Source organism: Oncorhynchus tshawytscha, linkage group LG05 (genome assembly GCF_018296145.1).
Source record: "Oncorhynchus tshawytscha isolate Ot180627B linkage group LG05, Otsh_v2.0, whole genome shotgun sequence".
Classification (NCBI taxonomy): domain Eukaryota; kingdom Metazoa; phylum Chordata; class Actinopteri; order Salmoniformes; family Salmonidae; genus Oncorhynchus; species Oncorhynchus tshawytscha.
The window spans coordinates 34,045,447-34,067,722 of record NC_056433.1 but is presented as its reverse complement, the minus strand read 5'-3'; the positions used below and the strand labels follow the sequence as shown (position 1 = coordinate 34,067,722).

At 44.4% G+C, this 22,276-nt stretch overlaps 1 protein-coding gene across 12 annotated transcripts in view; it reads right to left on the bottom strand.

The window, feature by feature from the left end:
* Window positions 1–22: 22 nt before the first annotated feature.
* Window positions 23–22,276, bottom strand: part of LOC112250531 (CYFIP-related Rac1 interactor A) — a 28,172-nt gene continuing 5,918 nt past the window's right edge. For 2 of the 12 annotated variants that reach the window (XM_042321823.1, XM_042321825.1), the window contains exons 2-13: window positions 12,469–12,523; window positions 7,725–7,804; window positions 7,449–7,528; window positions 5,998–6,119; window positions 5,687–5,792; window positions 4,857–4,993; window positions 4,614–4,691; window positions 4,192–4,308; window positions 3,960–4,039; window positions 3,689–3,815; window positions 3,428–3,498; window positions 23–3,094 (exon numbers count right to left, since the gene is read on the bottom strand). In XM_042321823.1, coding sequence (XP_042177757.1) covers window positions 3,031–3,094; window positions 3,428–3,498; window positions 3,689–3,815; window positions 3,960–4,039; window positions 4,192–4,308; window positions 4,614–4,691; window positions 4,857–4,993; window positions 5,687–5,792; window positions 5,998–6,119; window positions 7,449–7,521 — 975 coding nt within the window. In that variant the 5' untranslated portion in view covers window positions 7,522–7,528; window positions 7,725–7,804; window positions 12,469–12,523 and the 3' untranslated portion in view covers window positions 23–3,030. Of the gene's footprint in view, window positions 3,095–3,427; window positions 3,499–3,688; window positions 3,816–3,959; window positions 4,040–4,191; window positions 4,309–4,613; window positions 4,692–4,856; window positions 4,994–5,686; window positions 5,793–5,997; window positions 6,120–7,448; window positions 7,529–7,724; window positions 7,805–12,462; window positions 12,524–19,868; window positions 19,967–22,276 lie in introns of all 12 variants that reach the window. The other 10 variants (XM_024420758.2, XM_042321827.1, XM_024420757.2 and 7 more) reach the window with 7 other exon arrangements.

Sequence of the window (22,276 nt, the reverse complement as noted above, 5' to 3'; positions counted from 1 at the left end):
TAAAATATTCATGACAACAAACCCAGGTGCAGAAAATGTACCAGTTTAATTTTCGGTTCACACATCCATTCAATATAAAGCAAAAGCCATTTATAAGAAACATTGAACCAACGTTCCAAACCATTAAAAAGTATTGTCAGTTAAAGCAAATCCAACTACTATTCAAATATCTCAATATTCAACACCGCTTGCATACAACACACAATAATAATAATAACAACATGTATTGTGCTGAAGACATTGTGTAGTTCAATACTGATAGAAGTTTGACTGAAATCTTTTTTTGGAATTAAACCTTTGAAACATCCTCAGTATATGGCTGTATGGTGCACATTTAGCTTGACATTTGACAGGTCCACGTACAGTATTCATCCGTTGCATATATACATTGCATCCATCACACACAAAAAGTATGGCTCACACTTGTCAAAGTGCATTATGGATCACCAGACAATGTAGAAAATAAACAATTAACATGAATGTCAAAATCCATGGAGGTTAATGACCTGTTTTTTTTCTTTTCTTAAACGTTTGTTAGTAGCATTGTATGTTATCACGATGAGTAATGTTAGAGATACAGAGATGCATTGAGTAAGGATTTTATTGAAGCTTGGATGGACAAACAGATATTCACTGTGTGGATTTTAAAAACTCTATAATAGCCCTTCGTCTCATTTCACATTAACACTGTAGATCCTAATAATTTACTGTATAATTAAATACACTTAATTCATAATTCTCTGAGGTTGGTGACTATTGCTGACTTCGTGACAAGAGGCACAAGACAGGCTACTTCAGTCTAGCATAAAAGCCCATTGACGGTCGTAGGGTTGTGGGTTTCTCTAATAAGGAAAATATGAACAGGACACATTTGTAAAGGCTTGGCCATTGTTTAGTAGCCCGAGTGCCAGTCTGTGCCATCATGCCAACTCCCTGCCACTCATTGTCAAGTGAAATGTTTGGCTTGACAATGACCTCATGCGAGTTGGCAGGAGCACAAACCGATCTGGGACCAGGCTAATTGTTTGCATGCTGCTCAACATGACATAGGCCAATTAGGCTGCGTTAACACAAGCAGACCAAATCTAATCTTTTTCCACTAATTGGTCTTTTGACCAAATCAGCTCTTTTTGCCAATAATTGAGCAAAACATCAGAATTGGGCTGCCTGTGTAAACAGCCATAGTCTAAAATGGTTTCATCTCTGCATTTCCCCACCATAAAAAAGAAGCTACAATCCCACATGCGTCTGGACAGACAGGATCGAGACAGCAGCACAACAAGTTAATGCAGATTTTCTTCCAAGTCATTTAAAAACAAAATCAATAACAAGCGATTGTCTGACCTTTACCAAACAACCGTTTCTCTAATTCCATAGATCACCACATATTTCCAGAACAAAAGCCACTCACAATCCTGACATTTTGTAGATAACTTTCCGATATCGTTCTCCTGTTAATAATTAGATGAATATTATTCACCACTGAACCAAGTCAAAAAGATAGACACCAGTGCATACACGCTGAATGAGCGTCGAGAATACTCCTATAATGCCCCTTTGGTCAATGTTCATTAGCATGAAACAATGCTGCGCACACACAAAACCTACTCAAAAAAGGGCAACAAGTTACACAGGGGTCAACACCAGTCTGAAATTGACATATTTAATCAATCATCAAACCAAGATATGGAGTGTAGATTTAATCTTGGAGTGCCCCCAAACAAAATCAGTGACACAAATGTATTTGCACATTCGGATGTAAGTAAGAGTATAGGAGCGAGCGACAAGGCCTTATTCTACAGAATGGTACTTTGTGTGTACTGAAATGATGACTGCTGTGAGTACACTTTTTAGGGATTTCTTTTTCACCCTACCAGAAGTGACTGTCTTGAAGTGTGACCGCAGCCCAATTCTCGGCCCGTCTTCTCAAAGTGTGCACTCGCTCACACCCCTTCATAGAATGGACAGGTTTGGGAACTCCCTCTAGTCTAGTCAACGCTTACACCAACGGTGAGGGAATGAGTACACTTCAGGTAGGAGGATAAAGAATGGGACCACAGTCAGACGGAGGCGTCACTCGTCCTTAAGAGGATAAAGGAGAACAACTAGGAGAAAAGGCTCACCAGAATCACCGCTATCCTACTACCAGAGTAGAGATCTCAAAAAAAGGAAGGAATTGTTTTTGCCACTGCGTGTCATGACTTAATTTGTATTGAAAGCTGCTTCTTTGAGCAATGGACTTCTGTTAGATACAAAAAGGAACACACCTGATACATGAAAAGAAAACTAAACAACATACTGTATCCTCCTGCCACATAGACTCAAACATTTGGTTGATTGGTTTAATTCTTATGGCACCGTCACTTCCTTGCCAACGAAGCACAACAACGTCCGCCAACTTACCAAAACCACTTCAAATGAAAGAGCCCCCCCCCCTCGCTAAATTCCAAACCGTCCCTACAGGCACTCCTGTAGATCTGATAGGTTTGAACAATCTTCTCCTTGCCTTCTGATAGACTAGGTGGAATTTGCACCATATTGCTTACACCCATCCAATCATCCCGATCTACAGAGATGGATAGGGATTGGGTAGCATGGTCTCAGAGGTCAGTTTGTGCCGTCTTGCCAACATTGGAACCACCACAGGCGTTAGGAAGACCGCGCAAAGTGATCTGGGACCCGGTTCGACATCAATTCGGAATTCAGCTTCTGTTGACAACGAACCACCAATGAAGCTCCTTTCATTCGCTCGCTCCCTCATAGGAACCAACCGGAGTGCTTGTGTCTTCAAGTGCTGCTTGCCAAGCTTTGTAAGGCTGAAAGGTATATCCACAATTTGTGCTTCCAACAAAAATGACAGTATAGCCAACTAATTTTTCAAAGTAAAAGGTACATGTTCTGTATGTTTCAGTAAGTTGGAGGGAATGACTATGTAAATACACAAGTATTTAACATCCAGTCTTAAGTTATGTAAACATATACATCTTTTTTTTTGAGGTCAGTACATTTGATCCTCTTTCGATAGAAATGTTACTGAAGCATCGTTCGGATGTTTTTTGGAGTGGACTCGTCATTCAGGTGTTTTGTGGTGAACCTGAAAGAGAGAGCAGACTAATGTGAAGCAGGCAATGGGACTGAAACGCCTCGGTGGCAGCTGTTTTCAGACTTTTCTATCAAAATATGCCATGTTAATTAAGGTCGTCTAAAAAAAAAAAAGACACAGGAGTCACATGGACTGTTCGCTGCATTGCAGAGAAAATGCTTCCACCCAAAGAGCACCGCCCGTACCATCGTCAAAAACTGTTAGTAGCATTCTTACCAAGGCACCATTTCTAAATCATTTGGTGTTCAGAAACTTTAGTAAGGTCGGACATTACCCCTCTCCCCCTCAGAGAAGTACTAAACTGAGGCGAGGAGAGAGACTTACTTGAGGGCGTTCAGGAGACCTTCAACGTTATCTGCTGGTTGTTCTTTCAGGACCTTTATGCATCCCTTCATCTGATGAGAAACAAAAAAAAATACATTTAAACCTTGAAATACATGTTTAAAGCATTCGGGGAAAAAAACTCACCCACATTTCCCATTGATGCGATTTAGACGAAAGAGCGAAATTACGCATGCTAACATTAGTGTAAGATTGGGCCTTCAGGGTATTATAGAATCAGTATATATTAGAGGTGGTGCTGACGTCGATCTTGGAGGACTTGTTGAAGGCTCCGTTGGGATGGACGTGGTCGTACAGGATGATGACTCCAACCATCACTCTCATACAGAACAGGAGCGTGTCCTCACTGTTGAACCTGCTCGTGTAGTCTCTGGAGAGAGAAAGACATCGACACACACTATTCAATTAAAGGTACACGTTGAACCGTGTTTAATAGTGGCATCGATAAACATACTGTCGCTCTGGATATATTTTCCCTGGAATGTCGCGCTGCTAAAATGTCAAGTCAACTCACGGTGTCTCCAGCATGACTTTACAGACGCTGGCCATGGTGCTGAGAACGTCAGTGGTGTTTTCCAGGGGTAATGTCTTATTCTGGGGGGGGGAATAGAACAAGGTCGCTATTAACAACATATCACCAACTTGCCTCAAAACAGACTGAACTGTGCTGCTATCAAACTAAACACAAACCTGACCAAATTGTATCACCGAGCAGCAAACAAAGGGGAAAACGACTAGTCTCTTACCTCTGTTACGAAGTTTGTCGTAGCAGTGCTTAAGGTCTTCAGCATGGGCGTTGCCTCGGCATAGAACAGTGACATTCTGTTGGCCATCTCATTGTTGACCTCGCTCTCGATATCCAACTAGAGACAAGACAGGCGTAAAACAGACAGTCAGGCTCAACGTCTGATCCATCTTTGGCGTCAAGGCAGAGGAGACTGGATGCCAACGACAAAGGAGTTCAGAGACTGCGAACCAGCCCCCCCCCCCAAAAAAAAATACAGATGAGCTATTCTGTCACATTGGATCTAAAATAGACATGACTAGGGACGCAAAACTCTGGTAACTTCCCCAAAATTGCCAAGTTTTTCAGAAATCCCAGTTGCAGGATTGGGGAAGTTACAGGATTTTTGCAACCCTAGATATGACAACACTTTCTCTGACTCACATTCATGTTGTTTATCCTGTTTCGACTGATTGTCCTCCTGTAATAACTGAAGTCATTCTGAATGGCAGGAATCCTCATCTGAAAGACAGAACAATCATTCAGTAGCAACATAAACAATATAGGAACTCTTTACCGGAGGGAATAAAACAGGTACAAAACTTTGCACTTTCACAGAAATGATATGTTTAATTTTTTTTAAAGTGTGGTTTGATGATGTAGTGTTCCAATAGCAGCCAGTCCGACCTTGAGTTCGTCGAAGCGCAGGGTGAAGTGGAGGATCTCAGCAAACTGTTTGGCCAGAGCCTGCTCCTTCTCCAGGTGCTGGGTTGGGGTGTAGGGGGGACACGTCAGGGACTCCAGCAGGCCCTGGAGAGCCTTCTCTACAGGAGCAGAAACACATATATTACGTTACAAACATGAGTGAGGTTTTAAACACGCCAGGCTCTCCAGTAGGCTACACATGGCCCCCTAACCAGGAGAACGAGGCTAAGTTGTCAAAAAATACTTTACGTCTCAAATGTGAAAAAGACTACACTTAAAAAAGACATGCTCCTGGACTTGTGAATTCTACGCATTTTCTTTACCTCCCACTTTGGGTTGATGTGCCAACGTGTATCTTATGTGTATACTTTTTTTGTGGAATTACGGTTTTACCTCAATTAGCCACGAAATCTCTAGGTTGAAAGCAACTGTTTTTCTAAAAGCTGTGCCATTCACTAAAATGCTTCCCCGCATGGGCCGGCCCCCTAGCAATTCAAGTTTAACCAATGAGCTTCAGCCCCTTGCCATACGAGTGACAGCTGGCAAGAGGCACATCATGGAGCCACAGCAAAGCGAGAGAGCAACGACGTGTCAGCACTTGCGTGACGCAGTACGTCGGGGGGAGGAGAGAACACTTTTAGCGCTACTTTGAAAACTATTTGGCTAAAAAGTACAAAGGAAGCAGAGAATCCCCTTTAAGATAACAGTACAGCACAGTCACCAAATTGGGTTGATTGGCTTTTGATAGAGATTCCAAAATGTCATCCCCCCCCTCTGCGCTTCTTCGTGAAGGAATTGAATGTTGCACTGACCTAGTCTCAGGGAGAAGCCGTAGAACTTTTTGAGCCGTATGACTAAGGGGCAGACTGAGTTCCAGGCTCTCTCCTGTAGGAGCATGTCATTGGGGTTCTGAATGGCCTGGGGACACACATAGACACAATGGTTAAATATACATCTATATGGGATATATAAAAAAATAAAATAACAGGTCCGGGAATTGGAAGTCATTGAGATCATTAACAGAACGATAAATGTATAGGTTTGTTTCAGTTTGTGTGTGTGCTGAATATGAATAGTCTGTGTGTGTGTGAGAGAGAGAGCATTATCCAGTAGATATACATACATCTCGTATCTCCTGTCCTGCTCCCTTGTAGGCCTGTAGGCCAGAGAGGATGCTCTCAGAGTCCTGGAGCACAGTGTTCACCTGGTTCCATACCTCCCTCTCACAGTCTGTAGGCTGCGCATCTGCCACACAACAACAGTTAGCCTGGCTAGCTAACAGGCAGCACAGACAAAACACTGTGCATGAAACTACATACACATTCTGACACTTTGGTTTTTAATGATCATGTGACGAGGCAAACGGTACGTTTACAGGAATTGGGGACGCTCCAATGTGTATGACTGTCGGTTTGTCGAAAACAAATCACGTACGTATAAGGCCACTTTCCTCGCATCGTAATACAACTTCTAAACAATTAATAGAATTAAATTAATTTAGTCAGGGAATTATATAGACAGACATGAAACTGTAGAATCAAAGCTAGACTAAATCTAAAGCATGACGAGACAAAGCAAGGCCAGTCTGTGGTGAAACAGGTGAGCGGCAGGGTCTCTTACGGTATTAAAGCAGCATGGCCTGCTCCTCCCTACCAAGCTACAGCAGCAGGCGGAAGAGTTACAGCTCTGCCCTTTAGACGGCTAGCTTTTCAAAAGCGTACCCATGGCATTTTCTTATAAGCTGCAGCTAACAGTCAGTAGCCTACAATATATTCAGACAAAGGCTAAATATAGAACATTAGTTACAATACTGACTGTGGGGAGTATTTGCGTTATAAAAAACATTCCCCTCCTTCCCTTCCTTTATGGTAGATAAAAAATAAATCAAAAAAGAGTGATGTTGTTGCCATGACAACACAGGATGAATAAGGTTAGCACTAAGGAATATGCTTGGCGTGAGTGTGTGTCCCCATGTGTGACTAAGCTAAAAACAGGATATTTGAATATGTTAAAACAGTTCAGCTGTTGTGTCTAACCTACATTATGTGTAGGAAGAGGGCAAGGCAATGAAGCAATGGAGATTCATGGTGCATGCGTTCGTGCAACGTGAGACGCCATTGGTTTACAACCACTACGCTCCTTTCGACTGCATCTGGGCCTAGTCTAAGATCTCTACTAGCGGGACAAGCATAGACCAATAGGATGCCGGGACGTATTAAACATCCAATACCAGAAGATCTTTCTAGAATGCGTCATTCGCTGGCATGAGACATTGTGAGGAAGGATGACATGGTGCAGCTTTTAAACAGATATCGCGTGGTTAGATAGACAGACAATAGGCTGTTCTAGGAGCAGAGGGACTATGAAGCATGCAGGTAGGTTAGTAAAATAAAATAAAAAGGGTCAGAGACAATTCCGGTTCATTTCAGCCAATGGAAGAAAAACAAAATGACAAAAATAATTCTAATTGGAAGCGAATTGAAATTGTCCCAAAACCCTGGTTAGTAAAAGCTCTACAGAAGTGAAGATGTAGAGAATGTAGAAGAACCCAGGCCAGGCAAAAGCTGTGCTCACTTTCAAAGTCAAGGAAAAAGTTTGGCCCCTGCTCGAGCTCAGTGCAAGTGAGCACTTTTAACAGATTCCCCATTTGGTTTCTGAAAGAGAGGAAAGCGAGAGAAGAAAGGGAGGTGGGTGGCGTGTTAAGAGAGATCGAGACAAGTAGACGTCGACACAGCTTTCGGTCCAGGAGTGACCCATAGATACAAACCACCTGCTTACTGACAGACTATGGGGGAAGAGTTTCATGGTTACAGCATCCTGTCAAACGCCTGCACACTCCTTCAGACTTACTTTCAAAGTCCAGGAAAAAATGTGGATAGTTCTCTATTTCCCTTGTTAGGACTTTTAGAAGATTACCCATTCCAGCAAACCTGATCAAAAATGAAAAGAATGATAACAAAAAAAAAGGTAAAAATCCTTTTAGATGCATTTTGAATATACTTACAATTCAATGTGTCAAATTATTCAAGAGAACATTCACTGTGGTAAAAACAGTCAGTGATTATAAAGATTTAAACATTTATTTCTAATCCCCTTTGAACACATTTCACAGTACTATCTAGTACAACAGAGGTTGTTTCAACTCGTTTCTGTCCTTTATATATAGACTGAATCACAGCGACAACATTTTGTGTAAAGTGAAAGTCACTAAATCTCATAGGCCTGACTGGTAAAGTGGTTCTCTCACACAGACACTCAAGAGTGAAAACAATATTTTAGAGGCCGCTGTCAAACATTCCAGTCCATTAGCATTCTCTCACCAGTGTGTGTGTGTTACAGTTATGTGGGGTGTCTTCTACGCCAGCGATTCGTAATCGCAACCCACATTTTACAATGGGTCGCGAGTCTGGGCAATCTTCTCATTTTCTTTTTAAATATAGACTCCAGTCTGAATTTAAACAACTTAAACCAGGTAGAAAGTGTGTAGAAACGATATTGAACTAACATTTTTGAATCATTTAATCTCTGAAATGTTATTCTTCAATCACATTAATTTAAATATAGGAGCTATTATTAGCAGTGCTATTTTGGTGTTTGAAGCCTCAAAACGAGAGTTTATGAACATTCAAGAATATGGGCAAAATGTTATTGACAATGAGGCGGGCATGTTTTTCCCTTGTCACATAATTGCTACATTTACTATCAATATAGCACAAAAAAAAAAAAAGTTTTCCAGATTGTATTTTGCCAATTCTTTATCACAACGCAAATATTGGGTCTCGACTGTGACAGCCTGGTTCAACCAGAGGCAAAACCAGTCGAGAACCACTACTCCACATCAAGATATATTGATGTGATTTAGTTGTGGGTTAGGCGTTTATGGACTCCATGTACTAGGCCTGTGTAATGAAATAACACAGTGGCTCCTCTATGTCTCACAGTGTATGAGGTGTGTGTGTGTATTGAGGAGGCCTGACGATACTTAAACCAGATCTTCAGGTCAGGCATTTAGACAATGAAGTCCTCACTCTTCTTCAGGATTGGTGGGTCCCCCGTGGGACGGCTGAGCTAACGTAGGCTAATGCGATTAGCATGAGGTTGTAAGTAACAAGAACATTTCCCAGAATATAGACATATCTGATTTTGGCAGAAAGCTTAAACTCTTAATCTAAACTGCACTGTCCAATTTACAGTAGATATTAGTGAAAGAATACCATGCTATTTTTTGAGGAGAGTGCAGCGTTATGAACCTAAATGTATTAATAAACCATTTAAGCACATTTGGGCAGTCTTGATACAGTTTGAACAGAAATACAATGGCTCATTGGATCAGTCTAAAACTTTGCACATACAATGCTGCCGTCTAGTGGCCAAAATCTAAATTGCACATGGGCTGGAATCATACATTATGGCCTCGTTCTTGCAATTCAAAGATGTAATATCTTTTTACCAGATCTAATGTGTTATATTCTCCTACATTAATTTAACATTTCCACAAACTTCAAGTTTTTCCTTCCAAATGGAATCATGAATATGCATATCCTTGCTCCAGGACCTGAGCTACAGGCAGTTAGATTTGAGTTTGTCATTTAAGGTGAAAATTGAAAAAAGAAAAAAAAGGGGCAGATCCTTTTATTAAGAGCTCAGTCTTGTTAAATCAATAGGAAAGGGGTGCATGTCTTAAAAACACCAGTTGAGACACTTTAAACCATTTCATTGGGGACGAGGTGGTACTCATTTCCAGAGGATAGGAGACTTTAAGCACTGCTTTCCGGGTGGTCACTATAACATAATTACACACCAGGCTAGGTACATCAGAGGCTAGTGAGCATGATTACCATTAAGAGAGGTTGATCTAATGCAGTGGTTCCCAACAAGGTGTACCAGGTCCCCTGGGGGTAATGCAGTCACGGCTGGACCAAACAGAAGGGGGAGGGAGTGAATGATCAGGATGATCAGGCCCGTTGGCTGTTTGGTTGCACGATTTGCGGTTCGATTGGTCCATAAGCTAAGGGTGTTAGTAAAACTGATAGGAATGTCTACGTACTATTTAGTAGGCCATATCCAGGTGTTTAGTTGTAGAGAACTCACACACAGTACAGTGATATATTAAAATGTAGCTTTTTCCAGATCCCAGACAGTAACTATTAGGTTGGCGACACAAAGACCCACTGTTACAGTGTGCTCTGCACATGATCATCACACTGTACGTCTCCCACATTGCATCTCTTTTACTGGAAAGCGCTTCAAAGTGATCGGCTAACACTTAATGCATTATGTAAGTCGACAAGTCAAATCAACCCGTTTCAGAATCTTCAGCCACTCACATACTCCTGAGAATGGAATCCAGTTTATTCCACTTCATTTGAGGGGTGCAACACCTTTGCATCACTTTTGCCCACTAGGGGCTGCTGTTGGCTCATGTTGCTTATTTCCAGTGCTTCATTGAATGTCCTAGATCAGTCGACTACAGGGTTTGTTTCTCTCGTTTCATAACTTCTGCATACAGCAGTTCTAGATAGAGCTGTATGGTTTTCAGGATTTTGCTCCAGCCCAGCACTAACACCACAAATTCAGCTAACCGTGGTCTCTAGAATAGAGACCAACAATTCAGTTGAATCAGGGTGATAGTATAAAAGCCTCGAGTGGGAGATCAACTGCAGTTGTCAAAGTTCCAGACCGTATCCCAAAAGGGCACTGTATTCCCTACACTTTGCGGCACTATTTTTAACCAGAGCCTCAAGGTCCCTAGTCAAAAGTAGTGCACTACACAGGACATTTGGGTGCCATTTGGGAAGCGGCCCAATGTAGCTGTGTGTAGAAGAGGAGAATGTGGAACACAATACTGTTTCTTTTTTTTTGTTGCCTTGGCCAGGCTGGATGATTCTGTTGATCAGGCTGAAATGGACTCTGTAGATTCACTACCGTTTCCCATCTCAGACTCTCACAGAGAAATGGGAGGAAGAAAACAAAAATCAACAAGTCCAGGCCCAGGGCCAGTCTAAACAAGCACAAGGCTAATATTCAGAGAGGGAGATAGTTAGGCTGGGCATCACCATAGTAACAACATCATGCTGACTGGCTGCATTAGTCTCCTTACTGTGCCCTGGAACTTACTGGAAAGTAGGCCTAAGTTCAGCTCAATGTCAGGAACACCGACCACAAACAAACATGTTCCCATTCAAAGAAATCCTAGCAATAAGCGACCTTAGCAGTGTGAGATAGTAGACTTCCTGCTATTAGACAAGGCCTATCCAGTGTAACCCTCCGATGCCTCACTGACAATGGTAAATACGGAGGGGAATTCAGACACGCTCGGTTCCACTGTCAACTATTGAGCTGCATGTTTTAACCTGAAAAGCAACGCTTGAGTGACTTAAAATGTCCCCCTCTTTCCGGTCTTGGATTGGCTCAACCTGGAAACACGATACCTCACTAAAGTCTGAAGACACATCTTCTTCTGCCAGTCTTAAAGGGGCAATCCACAGTTGGATGTAGCAACTGCAGATTTCCCCTTACAACCCATGTTTTAAAGGGAACTATTTTAGGAGGTCAGAAAGCAACACTGCTTTAACAGTCTAAATGTCAAGTCGAAAATGGTTGTTTTTCTCATTTTCTCTGCTGTGCGAGTTGTCCTCAGTAGGGCTGGTTTAACACGCGCCATAACACTGTCCTGATTTCACTTTCACAAATAGAACACAAGTGAAGGTTATTGCCGCTGGTCGTCACGCTTTGTGCTTCATAATTAAAACTCTGTGTAATTAAAGTGGAAATGGGTGGAATGCTAAAACGGCTTTCCTCGCTGCGTTTATATTGAAACAACCTCTGTTGGGGAAAATAGAGTGCCTAGAAAAAAGAAAAAAACCTACCACAACTTCTGCTCTGGATTGAAACCAGGATATCACTTTGGTGCACATGTTTCAAAAACGGCAGTACATTTATAACTAAACCCTCAAGGGTGGTTGCCCAGACCGAGATCTAGTCCTACTCCTGGGTTGTGTTCAGTACAGAATGGGAGAAAACTATTTGCAACAGAAACTTGTCCAATAAGAACACATTTTAGTTTAGCTTTCCCGATGGAAAAAAAAAAACTTTTGCCAACGGTGTGCTCTGCTGAACATGACCCAAGTCTTATAACATTCCACTTCAAGTGGGGTTTCATGCAGGAGTACACCATCTGGGTCTGTGCAACCAATAGACAAACATCATTGGTGCAACCCCCTCAAACATGTTTCCGTGTACATTACCAAATAGCTGTGAGAACATGGCCGCAGACTCAGAAAGTTGTGTATATTACATAACAAAGAAGCTAATCTTAGATGAAGTACCAAGTAATCATGAAAACCATAGGAACACTGTTACAGGGTTGTATCGCGTCACTGAATGAGTCGTGTGGTGGTGTCAGGGCCCGTATAATGCGTTGTGTTGGAGTGCTGATCCAGGATCAGTTTAGCCTTTTAGGTCAGAATGAATAAGATAATAAGGAAGGGGGGGGGCATGATCCTAGATCAGCAATCCTACTCTGACACGCCTTATGACCACAAGCCCAGAGGTCAGGCGTAGCTAAACTGTGATAGAGATCGGTTACCTGTACCTTATCTGGCGGAGGACTTGGCTTCCCTTCTAGAGCATCCACTTATTCTTAGTTTCTGAAAAAACAAACACAAAAAACAGCTTCTATTAATATCTCATTTTTGTGCACAATAGTGCATTGAACATCTAAAAGCAAGCACTGTCAATGAGTGTCAGATCAACAGCGAAGTGGAGACATCTTGTTACGCATTGACTAGGTACGTGTGTGTGTACGCCCAAACAAACATTAGGTTTCCGTTGATCAACCTCTCCTTCTCCTGGGTGAAACAGGACTAAATTACTCAAGTGAAAGCGGCGTGCTAAAATAACGACGGCAGGCGGACGAAGGCACGATGATTAAAACGCATCTCTCAGCGGTCCCAGGTTAACATCCTCCAAGCCCACTGAAGACCCGGACCGAGTCTGCAGGGAAGGAGCGCACACACACACACACCAACTACAGTGACTGCCACAGACGACATGGGAGATGCCACAGCTTGGCCCCGTTGTAACGAGTCAAGATATGTAGGGCAAAACTACGTCACGTTCTGCATTTGTCCCACATACTGTATGGCTTAGTGGGCCCGTCAGAACTCCATCACTGTTGGTTCCCTATCAGATCCCCCACATCTAATATTGAGGAATTGGACTGGAAATTAGGCTGCAGGGCAGCGCAGATGAAATCTTTGTTAACAGAATGGCGGCAAAAACAGTCCAAACTTTGCATCTGCACTGTTCAAGTAGATGTGGTTCTGTAAAATGTTCTGTAGAACTTAAAAGTAGGTTTGTTTAACTTTACAATCATTAGTTTTTGTTTGGCATACTTTTAAAGTGAAAAAAATAATAATAATAATCAGTCTCAGCATCATTCTGTTACCGTGTAATGGTAATAAATACAAATGTGCAAGAGTAGGTAAATGTGAAAGTACAACATGCTAACAAAATCATTAAAAACACCCATATAGGGCAACCTAAGTATCGGTCAAAAAACCTGAAAAGCAGCGACACACAAGCACCCATTTTCTCCCAGCACTGTGTGCCAACATGTAGGCAGGGAGAGGAAAAGCAACAGGAGAACCCTGAATACCGCACACAACCCAGCCAAGGTGTAGAGAGTGAAAGAGAGCTGGGTAACACGTGCTGAGCTGGTTTCACTGAGACGAGAGAAAGCACCAATCCCCGTTTCTTGATTTGTCAACACACAGATGACAAAAGTGTGTGTTAGCAGCAGCCGCACAAACGGGACTAAAGTACAATCGCATTCAAATTGTCACATGCGCCAAAAACAACTGGTAGACCTTACTGTGAAACTCTTACTTACAAGCACTTAACCAACAATGCAGTTCAAGGAAAAGTTAAGAAAATAGTGACTAAATAAACAAAATAACAATAACGAGGCTTTATACAGGGGGTTCTGGTACCGAGCCGATGTGCGGGGGTACAGGTTAATGTAAATGGAGGGGGGGGGTCAATGTAAATAGTCCGGGTGCCAATTGTTATTAAATTGTTCAGCAGTCTTATGGCTTGAGGGTAGAAGCTGTTCAGAAGCCCCTGGGACCTAGACTTGGTACTCCGGTACCGCTTGCCGTGCGGTAGCAGAGAGAAGAGTCTATAACTAGGGTGGCTGAAGTCTCTGGGAATGTTTTGGGCTTTCCTCTGACACCGCCTGGTATATACACGTCCTGGATGGCAGGAAGCTTGGCCCCAGTGATGTACTGGGACTTCGCGCTACCCTCTGTAGTGCCTTATGGTCAGATGCCGAACAGTTGCCATACCAGGCGGTGATGCAACCGGTCAGGATGCTCTCGGTGGTGCAGCTGTAGAACTTTGAGGATCTGGGGACCCATGCCAAATCTTTTCAGTCTCCTGAAGGGGAAAAGGTGTTGTGTCCTCTTCACTACTGTCTTGGAATGTTTGGACCATGATATTTAATTGGTGATTTGGACACCAAGGAACTTGATGCGCTCGACCCGCTCCACTACAGCCCTGTCAATGTTAACGAGGGCTTGTTCGGCCCTCCTTTTCTTATAGTTCACGATCAGCTCGTTGGTCTTAATCACATTGAGAGGTTGTTGTCCTGGCACCACCTGGCCAGGTCTTGGACCTCCTCCCTATAGGCTGTCTCATCGTTGTAGGTGATTAAGCTCAACACTCGTGTCATCAGCAAACTTAATGGTGGTGTTGAAGTCGTGCTTGGCCAAGCAGTTGTGGGTGAACAGGGAGTACAGGAGGGGACTAAGCACACACCCCCGAGGGGCCCCAGTGTTGAGGATCAGGGTGGCAGATGTGTTGTTGCCTACCCTTACCACCTGGGGGCGGCCAGTCAGGAATTCCAGGGTCCAGTTGCAGAGGGAGGTGTTTAGTCCCAGGGTCCTTAGATTAGTGATGAGCTTTGTGGGCACTATGGTGTTGAACGCTGAGCTGTAGTCAACAGCACTCACATAGGTGTTCCTTTTGTCCAGATGGGAAAGGGCAGTGAGGAGTGCGATTGAGATTGCGTCATCTGTGAATCTGTTGGGGCGGTATGTGAATTGAAGTGGGTCTAGGGTTTCCGGGATGATGGTGTTGATGCGAGACATGACCAGCCTTTCAAAGCAATTCACGGCTACCAACACGAGTGCTATAGGGAGGTAGTCATTTAGGCAGGTTACCTTCGCTTTCTTGGGCACAGGGACTATGGTGGTCTGCTTGAAACATGTAGGTATTAGACCCGGTCAGGGAGAGGTTGAAAATATCAGCAAAGACACTTGCATGTTGCTACAACACAGGTACTCGAACGCACACACACTACTCACTCTACTGGGTTTCCCTTAGACTCAGGCTTCGGTTCTTGCGACAGCGCATGACCCAAGGCCCACACTTATAGCTCCGCTTCAGGGCCTCTGGTCCTGATGACAGCCCCTTAGCCTCCTGCTCCGGTGGGTCACAGAAAACACACTCTGGAGTGGACGGAGAGACAGATCTGCTTCCTCTACCTCACTCCTTGTTGGTCACAGCAAATAGTTCTCGCCCCCCACACCCCCATCCAACCTGGCTGGCTGTGGAGCGAGGGAATAGATGGAGAGGGCTGGGCTGGTCCCATGGGGCCTGTTGTAGTGCTGGAGCAGAAGTCCTTATATGGACATAGCGGAAAGCAGGAGGATCCCCGTGGTTCAATGCACAAGTGGTCTTGTCCTCGACACGCTAGACACTCCATTACTCACCACACGCGATACACACCTAGGCAGCCAACGAGCCATGTGTACAGCACAGACCACTCCATCAAACACACATTTTACCGACGAAACAGACCCTCTTCCCTCTCCCCTTTTCACTCTCTTTCTGGAACGATGGAAAGATTGTCTGCATTTCCCCTGAAAGAGACACAGCAGGTACTGGAATCAGGAAGAGAGACTCAGTCCCAAACGGCATCCTATTAACTATTTAGTGCACTCATTTTCACAAGGGCCCATAGCACTCTGGTTAAAAAGTAGTAGAGCACTAAAAATAAAATCGTGCCCTTTGGGATTGAGAGAAAATAAACATGTTTTTCAGCAGAGTGGAATTTTCCAGCCCGGTGACCCTACCACAGTAATAACAAACACCAGAGTTGTACCTAGATCAGAAGAGATAGGATGGTGTGCATCTCTAGCAGAGAGTGTGAAAGGCTTTGGACATTCAATGCCGAGGCTGAATCATGGCCAGTCTCTTGAACAGTGATGCCGTGTTGCTCCTTAGCATGATGAAGTTAGCCTGGGTGCCAGGCTGTTTCTGCTCTCTTGCCAACTCCTTATGGAATGGTCATGCTAACGACAATGGAGTAGACAAAAGTACAAACGGATCTGGGACCAGGCTATGACGAAGAGTCTACAGGAAAAGTCTGCTTACTGCTTAGACACACACACACACAGCTAATGAGCTTAACACGTATGCTTGGGCTACATCACAATGGCTAACTACCTAGTGTAACACGACAAAAGACTGTGTGGTGCTAATTGAATGCTGATTGATCCCTCAGACTAGTAGTGTCATGGATAATAATGGGTGTTCCCCACTGACCTCTAGGTCTCCTCTCCTGTCAGGAATTCTGGACAACGTGATCCACCTCCACACATGCACACTTTGGTGAGAGCCTGCGGCCTCCTGTCTAGGTGCTAAACTGTTGCCATGGTTACTACAGGCAGATGACATTTCTGTAGCGGAACCCCACAGGGGGACACACACACACCCCTCACCAGCTCTTTGTTCCCCACTGACAGTGAACCAACCGGAACACTCAGTCAGACATTAAACTCAATTCTAATTCAACTGAAGGTGTTCTAAGCAGAGAGAGAATCCCTCTCATCTTGTTCTCATTCAGACCAGGGGGGACGAGTTCCCATCAGTCGTCACATAAAGCAGACAGATTTGAGGAACACCGTTCAGACACTTTCAGTGACACGTGAGAGTGAATGAGTGAGACAAAATTCTGAGTCAGAGAGAGAGAGAGAGAGAGAGAGCAAGAGACATCTAGGCCTTGTAAGTAGGCTACTTAATGACTGCGTCAGAGTCAAAAGAACTCTTTGTATGGCATGAATTTATTATCAGGGCAAATGTGAAAATACACAAATGTTGGCCATAGTCACAGTCTGGATAGTGTGTCAGTCAGATCTTTTTTTTTTTACCCCTTTTTCGTGGTATCCAATTGTTTAGTAGCTACTATCTTGTCTCATCGCTACAACTCCCGTACAGGCTCGGGAGAGAGGTTGCGTCCTCCGATACACAACCCAACCAAGCCGCAGTGCTTTTTAACGCAGCGCGCATCCAACCCGGAAGCCAGCCACACCAATGTGTAGGAGGAAACACCGTGCACCTGGCAACCTTGGTTAGGGCACACTGCGCCCGGCCCGCCACAGGAGTCGCTGGTACGCGATGAGACAAGGATATCCCTATCGTCCAACCCCTCCCTAACCCGGGCGACGCTAGGCCAATTGTGCGTCACCCCACGGACCTCCCGGTCACGGCCGGTTACGACAGAGCCTGAGCGCGAACCCAGAGCGAACCCAGCGCTGCAGTACAGCGCCCTTAACCACTGCGCCACCCGGGAGGCCACAGAAGGTCTGTTGTTGACGAGGTAACAGATCACAGAATTCACCTGGGAATCCATTATTCACTAGAATGTTCTCCATCTCTCCCACAGGAGAGCGATAGACTATGCCCAGAATGGAGGTCACCCAAGGGGAGCCAATGGGAGTCTGGCAAAAACCCAGGTGGTGCTCTCCCAGTGCTGCCGCCCCAGGATTCCAAGATGTCCGTCTCTTTCCCCGTGTGTGTGTGTGTGTGTGTGTGTGTGTGTGTGTGTGTGTGTGTGTACAGTGTAGCAACAGCACTCGTCTCGCCACAGGAAAAACACTTTGCCAAGACCCGACATCTGCCTGAGCTTAGTGTGAGCAGCTCTTAACCGACAGACAGGCACACTCTCTTCAGGGTCAACCCAGGGTCAACCCAGGGTTAGTGATGGAGGTTCAATGGACTGGAAGATCAACAGCGTCCCACGAGTGAACGACTCCGCGTGTAAAAACACCAGGCCACCTAGCCATCTCAACTCTGCACGGCAACAGCATGGCAGTCTAGCCTGTCTCCTCTCTGTCCACTGAAGCAGTGGATATGATTTAGTTAAGAGCACATCCTTTTTCTTCAGGAATATGATCCTTTGATTTAACCATTGTTTTTAACCAGACATGTTGACAGAACACATTGAGCCATTCGGAAGCTGGGTCTTAGTAGGTGTAAGGGTCACTTCCTGTTCATTCCGGATAAGAAAAATCACCTTCATTCATTCATTCATTCATTTCAATTGAATGAGCAAAACAGAATTGACCCAAAACCAGCACTGAACCCAATGCCCCAACACTAATACGCTTATTTCCACCAATCCCTTGCTTGAACTAGGGCAACCGAGATGTGTTGACGGGCAAAAAGGGTCAAAGTTCAGTGTTATCGTCACAATCAGTCTCATTTGAGACGTAGACTCCAGATCAAAGTCTGATTCCATATTAGCAATTCTTACCCGATAGCTGAAATACAATTTCCTTCAGCTCTGTATATTTTTACATCAGCCAATACATATTAGGAGCAATTGCTATCAATTAGTTACATATCATCTATAGAGGTTTGTGTTAGCAAATTAGCCTAACTTAAGTTAATAATAAATAAAAAATCTAGCCATCACATCATTTTGTCTATAACTATCATGTCAGCGGTTGTCCTACATTTTACAAGGTCATTACACCCTGCTATTGCGCTGGGCCTGAAGACAGTAGTCTAAACACAAATCAATACCAGAGAGCAGGAAACGCTGTTTTTTGTTCTTCCTCTGCACAAACCCAGCTAACTAGCTGAACTTGTCCTGAAAGGCGTGGGAGAAAGTTCTCACCCAGGTGACTATTTCAAAATCAGTGTACTACTCCGAGACAGACTGCTGCTGAGCTGAACACGGAGAAATAAAAGCGAGAGAAGGGGAGAAAAGAAACGATAAAGAGAAAGATGAATTTCCTGTCTGTCTCCATTGTCTGTACACACCACACAACCCAGCATCTTAGAAAACCACTCATTCAACAGTCAGGTTGAACATCTAGCTTACTCATACAGTCTATCAAACGCTAGTTACCATGCATTACCAGTTTAATGGAAGATGAAGACCCTTTCAGGAATCCGACTCGCCAATAACCGCAGGTTCAAAAAACGCCAAACAAACCGTCAGAGTAATGACGAGCTTTACGATGGCCTGAATCGGCGAACAGACTTGTCTTTATATTGTGTTTCGGGACAGCTGGAGAGAGACCACTGAACGGATGAAAGAGGAAGAGGTCAGGGGAGCACTACTCATAAAACCACAGAACATGGTCAGCGTAATCTCCCCTGGCTGTATTCCACTGCTGTTATGAAACAACGGTATATTCCCCAACTACTGACGAACTGGAAGTAAACGCCAACAACAGATTTACAAGTCTGATTTTCAGCTTTTCAAACCAAGACTGCAAAACTTGCTGTAGGGCCCAGGCAGATCACATCAAAACAACACTAGAGTTTGAAATTAACTTCTGTCCGGAGGAGGTTCGTAAAAGGCCTGGCAAGCGCAACTACTACTAGTCAGTACCGTAGTACCACATGTAAAGAGCAGGTCTTTTGACAGCCACCAATTTGTCCCAAAACCTCCCCAATAACACAAACTTCACTTTTGGCCCATTGTAAGACTACAAACCAAAAGGTTTTAAAAAACAACCCTCAAGCCAAATCCCTCAATTAGAGTAACATTTCGTGGCGTTATTGGTCATTTTAGCTTCATAACGAGGAAAGAACCATAAAAGTCCTTCTGAATATGTATTTAGACTACGTAAGGCCTTGGTTTACATGTCTGTAACCTCAGGTTAATATTACACGAGGACAGCGACAAATACTCACTGTAGTACAGTAGTAGTGGAGCACTGTAGACAGGATGTTATTCGGCAGCAAGGCAGTGTGTTTTGTGTGACAATGCCGACATCCTCCACTACGGTATCCTTTGAAAAAAATAAAAAAATGACAATAATGCTTTGGGACAAACGTCATACGACTTAGTGATTTAGGCTACCATATAAAATCATTTGTCACAGGCAAGCCAACAACCTAAAATGCATTAAGCGCAGGCTGAAGCATTTCAACTACAGCCTTAGCCGACAACTGCATGCTCCACTTCATCACAACCACCATGTGGCTGTGGCGCACTCATATCCATTCTTAAAGACCGTACACACATCACTGTTTGGACCGGCGAGAAAAACAGGCTTAAACTTCGGTTAGGAGAGCAGAGCTGTGCCTCCCTCAGGCTTGGAGCTCCAGTAATGGGTCAGGGAGCCAAGCTCAGCTTCAGGGAGGCTGGCTGAGTTCTGCCCTTATATGGGCAGAGGGCATGGGGGTTGGGTGTGGAGGGGAACCTGCCTATCCACCCACCATGGTTGCCTTGCTTCCTCTGGCCGACCGCCACATGGACTAGCCCTCCTCTGAAGGGCACTCAGCTGCTCACTCCCATTAGCACGGCTGGGCTAAAGGCCGGGGCTGAACTCAGACAAATGAACTGCAGCCCCCACATGTGGATTTGTAGTAAGAGGGAGGGAGAGTATGACGTCCGACGAACACTGTACAGAGGTTAAGGGTCACGGCATCAAAGCGTCATTATCAATTTTAGACGTCGCCTCACTCGTCTGGCTTCTTGTCTACCAAGCGGTGTAGACCTTCAATTAAAGCAAACAGTGGAAAGAGCGAGAGACAGAGCTAAAGGGGTAAGGAGGAAACAGAGGTAAACAACAAGAGCTCTTTAATCAGTCAGCCCAGCCAGTCAGTCAGTGGCACTGAGAGACTGAGGGTTGCTGTGGTATTCAGAGCCAGAGAGGAGTGCCCTGCCCTGCCTGCCCTTACAAACAGTTCATTACCGTGTGGGACTCCAGGCGTAAAAAAATCCTCCTACGTCGACCTCTTCGGCCTGAATAGCACTTCTGTTCTGGTGGTTTCTGCAAGTCAAAAGCACTGAGATACAAAGGAGCCATTTCTAGTGTGTGTGTGTGTGAGAGAGAAGAGAGATTCACTGCAGGCCTTTTTCCTGGGGGTGGAGACTGCTATGGCTACGCTAAGCCCAACATGTAAGCACAGAAATGTTAGGCCTATTTGTCGTAAGATTTCAAATGGGTCGCTTTTATCCTAAGCAACCGCTATTCAGTAGATAACGTAAGAATCAAACCCACTCTGGCGTAACGAGCACTGGCTGAGCAATTAGAACCGTACACTGTATATGATTAGTACAGTATAGTCTGAGGATAATAGCCATGATAGAGTGTTGTCTGAATGAGATATAGCCTAGGCCCGAAGTCAGAGGTCATTACTCCAGCCGGTCCACTTAGGATTCAGTGACACGTGGTTGTGGAGGAGAGGTGTTGAACCTGCCCTTTTGGCTGTGGTCCATATCAGGCTGTCAAACATATCCAAGCCACCCCACCTCGTTACTTCCTCCTCAAACATGGTCCAAATTCCTCACCGTCGCACTGCAGCTGCTGGCCAGCAGGTTGTCGTCGGCAACACAAAGTTACATAGCTTAGAAGTTATAGAACGAAAGACCGCCTATAAGGGAAGAGTGGTTTTCATATACGCCTCTTTGGGCGTCCAACCTCAACTCCACACCGTTTTACTAGGTTTGTTTATCTGAACCATTTTGTCTTTCACTTATTTTCTTTGGTGCGAGGACTTCCTTCACACTACTGTCGAAGCATGCTCGCTCTACTTGATACATTTCTGAATATTGCACTTGACCCGTGGTCTTTTTTTTTTGGCGCATTCGGTTATTACATACTACCCAGAGACGGGTGACTGCACTTCTTTCTCGCCTGAACAATATTCCCAGTACTTTCACAGACTGTTACCATTACAAAAACAGCATAAATCTCCCTCCTGTTCGAGCAGCTGCTGTAATCAATGAGCACGCTGCGGAGCTGAGAACAGACAAGCAGCCACGCAGGGGCCAAGGTTTACAGTCAAGATCAGATACCAGCTAGAGAACTCTGTAAAAGAGCGGTATGAAGGCGTAGCTAGCAAGCTAACTCTCCAGGATTAGGCCTATATCACTGACCAGTCTTTTCAAAATCTTAAGGCGACTAACGACCGAACTGTATGACATTATTTGTCCGAGTGCATGGCTAACCGCCCCTCCTGAATAAACCAGGTTTTAGGGCCACCATTGACCGGTCGTCAACTAAACTATTAGGGACTCATGACTGAACAGTTCCTGTGTAGCCGTGTCATTTTGGGGCAGGTAACATGGGATGAAAGTCAATCACGTTAAC